Consider the following 13,365-nt stretch of genomic DNA (forward strand, 5'->3'; position numbering starts at 1 on the left):
ATCCGGCAGTAAGTCGGACTCGTTTCCGGTGAGGGTTGGACTCCGCCAAGGCTGCCCTTTGTCACCGATTCTGTTCATAACTTTTATGGACAGAATTTCTAGACGCAGCTGAGGGGGAGAGGGGTTCCGGTTTGGTGGCCTCAGTATTGCATCTCTGCTTTTAAAGCCGTGACCTCCAACTCTCACTGGAGAAGTATATATATATATATATATATATATATACTTAAAAAAAATATATATATATATATAAATATATATATATAATATATATATATATATATGTATGTATATATATATATATTTATATATATAATACACACAAATAACCATCTGCGTGGTGAGTTTTAGTTAGTATCATAACTGCATGTCAGATATTTGTGACAAACCGATCCGTGTCAAAATCGGTAAAGAATTCAACGAGTTAAGAGTAATCTTTTGGAGCCAAACAAATTTACCTCAATGCAAGTGAAAGGGAGCTATGACTGGGGAGTCCCAGTTCAAGATGGCTGCTACATCGGCGTACGCTTATCTCTCCACAAAGAGTTTTCTTGTAGTACATATCATATCTCTATGGGCTCAGTTAGCCTGGCTGCGCGCAGGCGTGACGTCGTAGTTGCCGATTGGTCAAGTTAAACGTCATCGTCACGCTTTTACTGTGCGACAAGACGCGCCATCAGAGCCAGGACAGAGCCACCATTTTTAAACCAACCCTGCTTCCCTTTCCCCTCCTCCCGTATGATTCTTTTACGAGTATTCGTTTAGTAGCATGGCTCTACGGAAGTTCAATAGGTGGTCCGAAACCGAGGTAGCCATCTTCTTGAAATTAGTGGCTGAGGAAAGGATACAGCAGGAGCTGGAAGGACACCGAAATGGAAAAGTCTACAAGGAACTTTCCCAGCGAATGGCCACACACGGGTATGACCGCAGTCCTCAGACGTGTCGAGAAAAACTTAAAAAGATGAAGAGTGACTACAACGCCATTAAGGAGCACAGTCGCCGCGGCATTTTGTACAGAAGCGACTGGAAGTGGTTCGGTCAAATGGAAGCCATATACGGCCTGGGACGCAACGGTCGAAACGTGGAAGTGAAGCAGAAACAAGAGTGGTCCGTGGAGGAGACGGGCTGTCTCATTGCACTGTGGTCGTCACCTGAGGCGCAAAACACTTTTGCGGGCAGGGCCAAGCTGATGATTGAGTTCATTCGGCTGGAGATGGCTAGTGCTGGGTTTCACCGAACCGTGGAACAGATCAACAACAAGTTGAAGAAATTAAAAATGGAATACATGGGCAAGAAGAAGGAGCTCAATTGCAGTGATCTGGCTGAAATACCATTTTACGAAATGATGGCGTCTGTCCTCGGCAACACGCGCTCGTGCTCGTTGGCTCAGCGCCTGAGTCCTGCCGCTGCGATACCGGAGAGCATCGCCGAACCTTCCGCAGGCATCGGTAAGTAGCGACTGTACTGTATTTTCCCCGTGAGCTCTCCCAAGTACTGCCATAAGGTTAGTCAAATGTTTCTGAATAATGGTCCTCAATGATATTTCTCTTCATCTCATAGCAAATGACAGGACGAGCAGAAGAATTTCCCCTCGAGGCACTAGAATCAGTGTAAGATATTGACATACAGTGGGGGCAAAAAAGTAATCAGTCAGCCACGAATTGTGCAAGAGCGAGACCTGGAATTTTGATGTTGGCTATACCTCACCTATGAGAGAGACAATGAGAAAAAAAATGTGTGCGCGTCCATCCAATTTTGCGCCAGCCAACATCGTACAGTCCAAATGCGGGACAACCTGTGATAAAAAAACGCAGTTCTTCCTTTGGGATGTTATTTCCAGGTTTGTCAGTCGAGGACAACAAGAGTCCAAATGATACTGGCGTAGAACCAGCTCCTTGCAAGCCATCGTCGTCTTCCTTCCTGACTGGCGGTGCGAAAAATGTCCTAACAGGTTAGAGCTTCAGACTTGACCCCTTTTGTTGAATCGATCTATCCGCTCCATGCGCAACGTAATCGAGTTTAAATAGTTTTGGATTCATCTCAAGTAATCTACTCTGTATTTTCCTTTACTGTTGTCTTGAATGATTACATTTGGTGCATCTATCTTGCATGTGGTCAGTAGTCCAGGGCAGTAGCATCATTCGGCCCCGAAAATATTCTTAAACCCCCCCCCCTCTAAATGATTTGGTTGTAAAAAGTACTAATAAATCAACGGAATCTGCCGGTATGTGGGGGTCTACTGTAATTGACAAGCTAGCAGAGGTGGGTAGAGTCGCCAAATATTGTACTCAAGTAAAATGAAAAAGTAGTCATCCAAATATTTACTTGAGTTAAGAGTAAGAAAGTACTCAAGTCAAGAGTAGTAACTTGTGACTTGTGTGTAACTTTTTTTTTTTTTCAAATCAGAGCAATAACATCCAATAAAAAATGATAATAATAATATATGCGAGTCCACCATTTCAATATTTAACTGCCCAAAAACCAACACATGCATTTGGCCCGACAGAAACATTATTTGGTTTATTCACTTAAATGACTTCATGAAGAAGCTTTTTGCTGACCAGAATTAGTGATTGTGTGTATGTGTGTGACACTAATGTTACAGAAAAATCTGCAACGTACCGCAAGGTGTTTTCTCAAATTAGAAGTGGGCTGAGATAACCAAGTTTGGCGCAGTCACAAATGAAGAGCTGCATGAAAAAGCTGCTGTTGTTTTTTTGAGTCTGTAAACTAAACACACTCGCTGTTTTTTCTTTTTCACCCAAAATGAGTACATTGTATTGGCTCGCGAAGGCTACGTACGCGGTCGTTTGATTGGTGAATTGGAGTCAAATGACAGCGATCACGTTGGATTGGCGCAAAGGGCGCCCGATGCGGAAGTCGAAGATGGAGTCTAAAAATAGACGCGCAGACGCAATAATGGATCAATAAAAGTAGCGAACGGCATGTCGATCATCGTAACGGAGTAAAAGTATCGATCCTTCTTCACATAAATACTCAAGTAAAAGTAAAAAGTACGGTGCATTGAAAGTATTCTGACAAGTAGAGTTTATCGAAAATGTTACTTGAGTAAACGTAGCGTGGGACTTTCTGCTGTTAGCCGGGGGCCGGAGCTAACTGAGGCTAGGGTCACACCGCGGGTCAATTCCGATGTATAGTATTCTTTTTTTCCACCTGTCCCGTTCAGCCGCATGGGCTTGCGGAATGCTGGCTCTGTATGCCTTTTGTGCTGGAACGGTTTCGCTGTGAATAACCGCCTCTGCTTATTTTAACATTTTGGAATTCTTCTGATGTTTATTGAAAATGCAGCTGGACAGAAAAGGGTTTTGGAGGACAGACGAGGGGAATAAGGGTGCGAACCACAGCGGAACAATAGTTGCGATTTCTTTCCGTGTCCGACCCATGCCTCTTTCATATGTGGATATAAATCAGATATGTATCGGGACGCTTACGGCGCGCTCATCCAACCTATGGAGTGGTGCGCACCTTCATTTTCTACACGACCTGTATAATACCTTCAGAAAGAAACTTATAGCATCGGGATGTTTTAATTGGCGGTCCAAAGTAATTTTTCCAACTTCGATATTGTCATTTCAAAGAGAAAAAAAAAGAAAACAGGATGTGCAGCAATATTGACACCCCCCCCCCCCCCCCCCTTAATATTTGGTCGTACACCCATCAGCAAAAAAAGGAGAGCCTGCAAACGTTTCCGTATCCATCTATAAGCTCTTTGCACTTCTCAGGTGCTATTTTCTCCTCGCTTCCTTTGCCATTTGTTCGAGCTCTGGAACATTTGCAGGGTTCTTTTCCCCAATGGCAGAGTTCAGCTCACCCCCGAAGATTTGATCAGAACTCATTGCTGGCCATTTTGTTGTGTGCTTTGGGGTCTTTGTCTCAAATCAAGTTGTCTTACACCGGGTAAGACATTTGCTAACTTTCTGAATGCATGATACCTGATGCATGATATAGTCAAGGCCTCCGGTACCAGATGCAGCAAAGCAGCCCTACGCCATTATGGATCCTCCACCATACTTGACTGTTGGCAGGGTGTTCGTTTCCCAAAAGGCTTCATTCCACCATCTGTAAACGTATTATTTGAATGCATTACCAAAATGATCTATTTTAGTTTCATCTGTCCATAAGATGTTGGTTATCATTTGCTCTTATGTTTCAAACACAAGTTCGCTATAGAAAACCGTTGATTGATTTCCTTCAGGAGATATTCCACACGTCGTACTGAAACTTCATCGGTGAGCGGGACTGTACCTGAGAAGACAACAAACGTCACAATTGTTCGACCAAACAGACACGCCTTGAAAGCAATGGCGGGCGAACAGTGACAAAAAGAAGACGCTTTAAAGCTATAATCTGCAATTTCTACAACAAATCTTTTGTTGTCATGCTGCGACAGGATAATAAATGCTTGAAAGGCCTCCCGCTCCTCCTTCCAACCCTGCGTGCTTTCTCGTTTCTCTATGGTTCAGTCGACCTGCGCGCTGTCCGCATATGGGCCTAAAATATGTCACCAAGTGATCCAGCGGGAGAATGCATAAGAGAGTCACTAAATCTAAAAAAAAAACATTGAAACATATAGCTAGAACGTGTCAGAAGCTGATAGGCTTAATCAGCATTCTGGCACTCTTATAGTGGCTTGGATGAAAATGTACTTTTTTTTCTTTTTTTTTTTAAACAAAAGATAGTAGATTATATCTTGAAGAACCGATAAATCTAAGAAAATGTTGGCTCAGCTGCAGAAAATCCTTGAAATTGCCACAAGTGCGTCATGACAAGACCTGCGCGAGGGTCAACGTTGACTTCCGTAAACATGGCAGCTTGTATTTGTGCGCATGCGGTAATGTGACACGCTGGTTTTTGGATGGCACGGATCCATTCTGTCTCCAGTAGAAGTCGCATTTGTTTTTGTAATGTGAATGGCAGCATAAAAGGATCAGATGATTTAATTTAAAAACAAATCCAAATTGGGCATCATGCCCTGCAGTGTGCACGCAGGCTAATTGTTACTACCAGCAGGGATGCAAACTTACTTTCTTGAAAATCTTGGATGTCCATCCTTTGTTCTTTTCCCCCTCAAGCTGCTTTTAGTCGGCTCTCTATTGTGAAGCTTCTGGCTGTTTACATAAAGATGGCGGTGATGGAGTGAACGTCATGGAATTCACACCGTTAAAAAGGAACTGAGCTAATTCATGTATAGTTGTCATCAGTGGATACTGATAGACTAATAATAATCAGTCCTCCACCCATATTGAACTGTAGGAATCAGGGCAGATGAGTAGACGGAGTCAAATCTGTCCAAAAACGTTCAAAAGCAATTTCTCAGTGTTCTTTAGCTGTTTGTGAAATGTTGTGCTGGCTTGATACATTTGCTCACATCCTTGTGCATCCTTGTGCCCCCCATCCAAAAAACCCCCCGAGTGACCACCCTTGTCCTGGGTGTGCACTTTGTCCTCAGGGTGGGACAAATCAATCAACAGCTCATATGTGGATCAAAAGTATTCTTTAGACTCCACCACTGGCATCTAAAACGTAACCACACTTGATTTGTTTTTTTGTTATTGTTTTCTAGGTTTGTCCACCAAGGACGAGATGATGGTTATAGCAGATACTGACATGGCACCACCACCACCACCACCCCTTCTTTGCAACACTGTGAGAAGTGCAGCAAACGATACCGGAAGAGGTAGGAATTTTCCAGCTTTCCCCACATTGTCAAAGTTCACGCACAGTAAATTAGCTGAAAATCTTCGAGCTCTATCATGTCATTTGTTTGAAAAGAGAGTGCACCGGGGACCAATTGCATTAGCACATGGTCTGACAAGAAGTCTAAATATATCATCAGGGCTCAGTGTGGCAAATAGGGGTATGATGACTCATTGATTTGTTTCTTTTTTTAAAATTTTTTATTAAATTATTTTTTTTGGGGTCCCGGTCCTGAAAGCCAGACTCCCTGAACTATGTCGGCTAACTTTCCCGTCATTGTATTGTGAAACTATTCCACGCGGTTATGCTATTTATAGGTTTGTCTGCTGATGTCAAGCGAGTTGACAGCAGCGACGACCTACCACCTCCACCTCCACCTCCTCCACCACCTCTCCAATGTAACTCACCTTCACCGTCCTGTAGCTCCAAGGAAAGTTCAAGAACCAAAAGAGGTAAGATTTTATGACTTCGACATGGGAACATAGCTGGCTAGCGGATTTCTTATTTTTCCGATTCCTCCTGGGCGCAGAGGTACGATTGATTTCTTTCAATTGTTTTTGTCCACAGCAAAATGCAAGCGACCGAGCGACGGCCTGTTGGAGTATTTGGAGCGGTCGGACGAAAGGTTCTTCCAGTTTAGTAGAGAGCTGCTGCATAGGATGGAAGAGGACACAAAGTCGCTGCTTGGACTCTTAGGACGCATGGTGACGGTGATGGAGGCTTCAAATAAAAATAATAATGAACACCATCCAAACCTGAGTTGAACTGTGATCGGAGGTTTAAGAACTTTATAGCTGCCTTTGTAAAATGTCACATTTTACCTGTGAGGTGGGGGGGGGTTTGACCAAATATTTTTTCAGACCGGGTGGTGCACCATTGTATATAGTTTTTTATTTATAAAACAAATAATCCATATTCACCCAATTGTAAAAACATAAAGCAGAAATGAAGTTTGTAATACATTTTCTGTTGTACTTTACTTTGGGTTCCATACTGAGCACTGCCAGTTGACTACGTGGACCTTTACAGGGCACACAAATGAGCAGGGACGCACGCATAAAGCGAGGTGAATCTGCGTCCGGAGACGCACAGCATTGCTTACCCACGTATGCAGACTCTTTCCAAAAAATTGGAATATCATGGAAATGTTTTCCATAATTCCATTCAGAATGTTACACTTTAATAGATTATAGATTCAGGGCCCACAATTGAAACAATTTCAAGTCATATTTTTTTTTTTTTTTTTACACATAATTTGGGCTGCCAGCTCATAAAACCCATGAAATCAGAATACTGTGAAGAAATCATTTACTTCAGTTTTTGCAGAAAAAAAAAAAAAAAAAAAAGAGGGTCAGGCATCAATCCAAATATGGTACTTTCAAAACGATATGTTAATCTTCAATACTTGGTTGGGAATCCCTTTGCTTTCATCACTGCTTCGACGTGCCGTGGCATTGAGGCAATCGGCCTCACATTATGAAAGTTGAACGTTTTGAAGGGAATTATGGAAAGAAACTTTTCCATGATATTAAAATGTTTTGGAAAGGGTCTGGAGTTATTCATACCTTAAAGAACTCCGGCATAGTGCTGGAAATCCGCCGTATTATCATTATTATTTTTATTTTGGAATCTATAATCTATGAAAGTTTCACCTTTTGAATGGAATTATGAAAATAAACTAATATTCTCAAACTGAATTCCATAATATTCTATTTTTGGGGAAAGGGTCTGTGTGTATATATATATATATATGTGTGTGTGTGTATATATATATATATATGTATATATATATATGTGTGTGTATATATGTATATATATATATGTATATATATATATATATATATATATGTGTGTGTATATATATATATATGCCGTGACGTTGCGGGGCTAAGTGTTTAGTTTTGTCAGTTCTCAATTATGCGTCCCCTGCAGCAATCCTTTTAACTCTGAGACATATAGAGGTTGAATAGTTGTATGCAGTATTATTTTTTTTTTTGCGACCACTTCTGCATTAATTATTCTTTTAATGAATAATAAGTCAAGAGTCTCAAATGTAATGGAAGCCAATTTATTCGACAGCCTTAGTACATATATGTTACACATGGAAGTATTGTTTGTGCTTCAACACTCGCAAACATACTTTCCCAATAACTGAAACAATTTAAGGACAGACCAATGTGCTGATATTTTTCTCAGATAAATAGTTCTGAAATAAGTCAAGCAGATAATGACAGATAACCGTATAGAACAGCAAATTCATAGGAAAAATCAAGACAAGTAAGCGTTTGCAACACAGACACCTTGTTATAGTGCAATATTCACCTTGTTTGGGTGGGAGAAGAGGAAAGAGATGGAGAAAATTCTTCTTTTTTCATTATTTTACTTTTGCCAAGCCATTCACCATTGAAGAGGATTTACGTTGCACCAGCAGAGAATCAGGCAAAGAAAATATAGATTTCTTTTTTTTGTTTGTTTGGTTGTTTCCAGCTAACATCGACAGCTAAAACATCGCAAATACAGCGGCGTCCTATGGGTATCAATAAAGGAAAGGTAGCATTACTTCACAGTCGGAAACATCACCAGTCAACAGTGAGACACTAAACAGCAAAGACACAACAACTACTCGGTGCATGGTGCAATGAAACATCATTGCTAAGCAATGAGACTAACAGGATACAATACTGAAATCCAAGAGGCTTTCTTTGGGAATATTCATGAGCAAGCAACGGCTGTTTCAACATCGACAGTTTCAACAATTGAATACTTCGTACTTCGTGGTCTTCACAGTCGGAGGGGGGGAGGATTCTCTTCAAAATCATCAAGTGTCTTGGCTCTGTCAAAACATCCGCAGACACCACTCAAAACCGCTATTCGATATTTCACCTCGGACTCCAGGCACATGCACACACAGCGCCGAGGTGGTGCTCGAGCATCTGGCCTTTTGCCCTGGATGAAAAAAAGTGCGGCCCATTTTTGATTTCCTTTATTCATCGGTTTTACATGTTCAGTGTTTTGATGGGCCTTTCTTTGGCTCCTTGGGAGAATTGCACCTTCCCAAAACCTGCCAACCTGCCATTTGAACAGGGGTGGCCATTTGATTTGTTTATATCCAGTCAAGCCTCCCTTCACCTCCTTTGTTAATAGTTGTATTATTGACTGGAAATTATTATTGACTGTGCCCAATCACAGGGCACATATCACAGGGCACATATAAAAGAAAAACCATTTAGTCTTTAGTCTTCAATTCACCATTATATATTAACCATGCCTGTTTTTGGCATGCGGGAGGTACCCAGAGAAAATCCACCACAGGGAGAACATTCAAACTCCACCAAGGCGAGGCCAGAAATGTGAGGCCGATGTGCTAACTCGTTGCTCGCCGTGCCGCCGTTTGTACGAGAGTAAGCTGTACATTTTGCAGAGAAACATGAATTTCCATTTGTGAATGGTTAAATCATTTACAAAATATTCCTTTAAATTTAACTTTCAGTGTTTTTCTACTGCCATTTTTTATGTCATGATTTTACATGCATTCATTTCATTTCCTTTATTACAATTGTTTTCTTGATTGTATGAATAGTTTTGACTTTTGCTTGAGCACCAGCCCTCCAAAATGTCTGCGCACGTGCCTCGGTCAAAACACAGCGTGTGTGTTTGAGTTTGTGAGCCTGCGCTCGTTTAGTACTCCGTAGCTCAAATTCTCACCCAAAGACGGAGGCTGCAGCTCGGAAACAATAACCGAACGCAACGCGACCGCAGATGCGTCCGCGTGGTGAATTTGCATAGTCTGAGAAGTGGATGCTTCAGTAGTGGTTTTGAAAGCGGGAAGGTCTTTCAGTAGAGTATCCAAAAGTATCCAAATCTTATTTCTAAAAAAAAAAAAAAAGAAAAAAAAGCTAGCTCCCAAAAACATCCACAAGGGATACAAACACAGTTAACAGTCCAGACAAGTCCAAGCATGCTACTTGATACAAACATCTCAAATGGGCCGTCTCCTCTCCGGTTGAATATATCTATATATTGCATGTTGATTGATATGCTATATTTTACAAGTGGCACACCCCTGCTCCCTCCACCCACCGTCGCTACACCGACACCGACACTAAGCAGGTGAGCCAGAGCGAGCAACAACGAGCGAGCTCTACCCTTGACATCGTCGAGCAGGTTCTATAGCATACAGTACACTTTTCCATTTTGGGAAATGGCCATCTGTTTGGATATTTAAATCAAGTTATTTCAAAACGTGAGAATACTTGTTTTTATTATTCTTGTTTTTTGTTTTTTTTGGGGTCATCTTAGATGTCTTTTTTTTGGAATGATTATTATTCTCAAGCAAGATGCACACACCATAAAGGAATGGTTGACGTAAAGAGGAGAGAGAGAGATTCGATGATCGGGGGATTTTTAGCTCGTCACCTCCTCCTCTGGTTTGCTCATGGCCTTGAGCTGCTCCAGCAGGCTGGTGGGGGTGAAGATGTTGGTTGATCCTGAGGACACAACACACAAACACACCAAAGGCCAGTTACATGGGGGCATTAACACAAACGCAGAGGAAAAAGGTGTTTTCAGCGCTTGCTATTCATTACTCTATGTGCCTGTATCGTATGTTGAACAGGGAGACCGAAACACTGAATGTGTAAATGTCAATGTCAGTTCTGCAGGTCCCAATCACTCGTTTTTGGGTTAGTGATGTTTTTCCAGTCCTTCGCCACATTCGTCTTACAACTACTTATTCTCCACCAGTCAAATTCAAATACATTTTGGGGGAAACAAATGGACCTAAAAGTATGTTCCAACCATCAACGAGACGCAAAGAGGAACTTTCAAGACAGCTGAAGACACATTTCACACTTTTTTTTTTTGTTTTACTTTCGAGGTGCAGGAGTGGAGTAAAGCAAACGTCTTGTCAAATTTGGTACACCCTTACTAACAATTTCATGTCGAATTTCTTTCTTTACCATTTGATTTACTCCTCACAACACACAACACGATTTGAATTTGAGTTGTTTGTTTCTACTGCAAAGCCGCATGTCATGTCGTCTTTCCTCCACTTTCCCTGGGAATTATTTGTCCAAATTCCCCCAAAATGGCCAAAATGAACGGAAGCAGATCCAGTCCAGTTCCGGCCGGATCAAAGGGGATTGTTTGACTCCAAACATGCTGCTTTGTGCCTCAGAAACAAACAGCTTTTTGACTACAATACTGACTTCTTGTCCGTAGATAAATCGAGACCTAAAGCGCATAACAAACACAAATACTTGCTGTAAGTAAGTGATGGCCATTTTGCGCGTTGAATGTAGAAGACAGTATGCGCCGGAGCAGACATACTGCTGACTGTCAAAAATCATGTGCTGTGACGATACATTCCTGACAGAGAAGATGACTGACATGGCAATGAGTGTTATTTATGACCTTGCTCCAAGGATGCATGTTTGTCATATGTCATATTTAGAGACAATATGCAACAACAAAAATGGATCGTATAATGTCAAAACGATGGGATACACAGTATTTTAGTGACTACTGATCAACTTGATTGAAGTTGGCAAACTTCAAATAGAAGCGGCGCTTTGGACGCATGGTGTATGCGCACGGCCCTCGGAAAGGCTTTGCAGGCGAGTGGCATGTGGTGCTGTAGAAGCCAAAAACAAGCTTTAATGCTCACACACAATCCAAAAAGTTCACAAATTAACTCTCACCCGGATGGTGTGTGTGCCAATTGGAAAGCGGCTCACGCTGAAAATAACAGCGGCATTTTGTCACATTTGCCTTCAAAGAATGTTGGGGAAAAAAAACGCTTGGAACTTTTCTGCACATTCACAACCATTTTTGTCAACTTAATGATCCATCCATCCATCCATCCCTCCATTTTGCACACCGCTTATGCTCCACTGTGCTGGATGGAGCCTCTCTGGGCGAGAGGCGGGCTCCACCCTCAACTGCTCGGCAGCCAATCGCAGGGCACGTACAAACAAACGACCATTCACGCCTACGGGCAATTTAGAGTCCTCAATGAAACTACCACTCATGTTTTTGGGATGTGGGAGGCAACCGGAGTACCCGGGGAAAACCCACGCAGGCACGGAGGGAACATGCAAACTCCACACAGGCGAGGCTGGGTTTGAACCTGGATCCTCAAAACTGTGAGGCAGTGGTGCTAACCAGTCCTTCACCATGCCGCCGGGTTTGGATTTGCATATTAGCTAAATATTTAGTTCCACCCAAAAAAATTTATATTTAACATTTGTATTTAGACTCATACTGAAGATTTAGATCAAATTTAACATTGATATATAGAACATTTACATTTGACAATTTTTGACAAATATTTAACATTCAGATATATCCATCCATCCATCCATCCATTTTGTGAGCCGCTTCTCTGGAGCCTCTCCCAGCTGTGATCGGGCAGGAGGCGGGGTCCACCCCGAACCGGTTGCCGGCCAATCGCAGGGCACATACAAACAAACAAACAACCATTCACACTCACGTTCACGCCTACGGGCAATTTAGAGTCGTCAATGAATGCATGGTTTTTTTGGGGGGGGATGTGGGAAGAAAACTCCACACAGGCGGGGCCGGCCGGGGATTGAACCCCGGTCCTCGGAACCGTGAGGCTGACGCTCTCACCGGTCGGCCATTCACATATATGTTTCGCATTTAGATGTACCATTTATATTGAAATATATATTTAATATTTAGATAAATGTTTAACGTTTAGATTTAACATTTAGCTCTAACATTTAATATTTGGATGTAACTATTTAAGACAATTGACAAATATTGTTGTAAATGTGCAGCAAAGTGACAGTGAACAGTTTTAAATGTGACAAAATGTTGCTGTTATTTTCATTGTGAGCCACTTTACAAATGCACAAACAGAGAGGGGGGGGGGGGGGGACATGATAATTACTTATTTTCTGTAAGACTTTTTTTTTTTTTTTTTTTTTACTAAGAAAGAGTAAAAAGTGTGAAAAGAAGCTCAAGTCTAAAAATGGAAGCCATCTCAAATCGCTGATTGGTGTGGTTGACCGTGAGAGGTTTTGTTTTCTTCTTTTTTGACGTGTAAGAGTTTCTCGCGTGAGAGAGCTCAAGTGTTATTTTGACCTATGCAGCACCACGCAGAGTGGCATCAATGGCAGATATGATTTTATTATTAGTCGTTAGGTCGCTGAAGCATATCAGGTGGAGCAATGCTACATAGCCACGCTGAGTCAGCAGAGAGGCGTCTCTCTCTCTCTCACACACAGAAGGAAACAACTCGGGCGTTGCTTTATCATCGCCAAATTGGTTCGGTCGTATGCAACGGCGCTCTCTGCTGACCGTGTGAGCATGTGATGAGAGTGCAACACAACATCAAGGGAGAAAGGAGACTTCAACCACGTCCTGAAAGAAATGAAGGTGATTGCCGTGGTCAAGGAGTCATTACAAAAATCAAAAAAGCGATAATCAAGATGGATCTCGGGGTAGATTAAATCTGAGGTGAGCGTTTCTACCGTTGAGCGGCGATTTAATCCACCCAGCAGAGATGATAGGAGGAGGCAGCAGGGATGGGGCTCGGCCAACCCACTCGAGCATGGCCGCTCTTCGGAATTATAGAATGATAGAATTCTCTCTTCTTTTCAATTCACGCGCATCTGCTCAGACAAT

At 42.1% G+C, this 13,365-nt stretch overlaps 2 protein-coding genes across 5 annotated transcripts in view; one reads left to right on the forward strand and one right to left on the reverse strand.

Annotated features, from left to right (window-relative positions):
• Positions 1-649: 649 nt before the first annotated feature.
• si:dkey-261j15.2 (uncharacterized protein LOC794828 homolog) lies at positions 650-7,412 on the forward strand. 2 transcript variants are annotated; one of them, XM_061800331.1, is made up of 5 exons: positions 650-1,445; positions 1,838-1,948; positions 5,582-5,695; positions 6,033-6,167; positions 6,283-7,412. In XM_061800331.1, the coding sequence occupies exons 1-5, from the start codon at positions 767-769 to the stop codon at positions 6,477-6,479; spliced, it is 1,236 nt and encodes a 411-aa protein (XP_061656315.1). In that variant the 5' UTR covers positions 650-766; the 3' UTR covers positions 6,480-7,412. The 2 variants fall into 2 exon arrangements, with proteins under 2 accessions (XP_061656315.1, XP_061656316.1); XM_061800332.1 differs by lacking the exon at positions 1,838-1,948.
• Positions 7,413-7,767: 355 nt separating this feature from the next.
• The window catches only part of stxbp1a (syntaxin binding protein 1a), a 37,511-nt gene continuing 31,913 nt past the window's right edge, over positions 7,768-13,365 (reverse strand). For all 3 annotated transcript variants that reach the window (XM_061747763.1, XM_061747764.1, XM_061747765.1), the window contains one exon: positions 7,768-10,202. Coding sequence is in view for 1 of the 3 variants with exons in the window: in XM_061747764.1 (XP_061603748.1) it covers positions 10,120-10,202 (83 nt within the window). In the remaining 2 variants the exon portion in view is untranslated. The remainder of the gene's footprint in view (positions 10,203-13,365) is intronic.

This window comes from Phyllopteryx taeniolatus, chromosome 15 (genome assembly GCF_024500385.1).
Source record: "Phyllopteryx taeniolatus isolate TA_2022b chromosome 15, UOR_Ptae_1.2, whole genome shotgun sequence".
NCBI classification, from domain to species: Eukaryota; Metazoa; Chordata; class Actinopteri; order Syngnathiformes; family Syngnathidae; genus Phyllopteryx; species Phyllopteryx taeniolatus.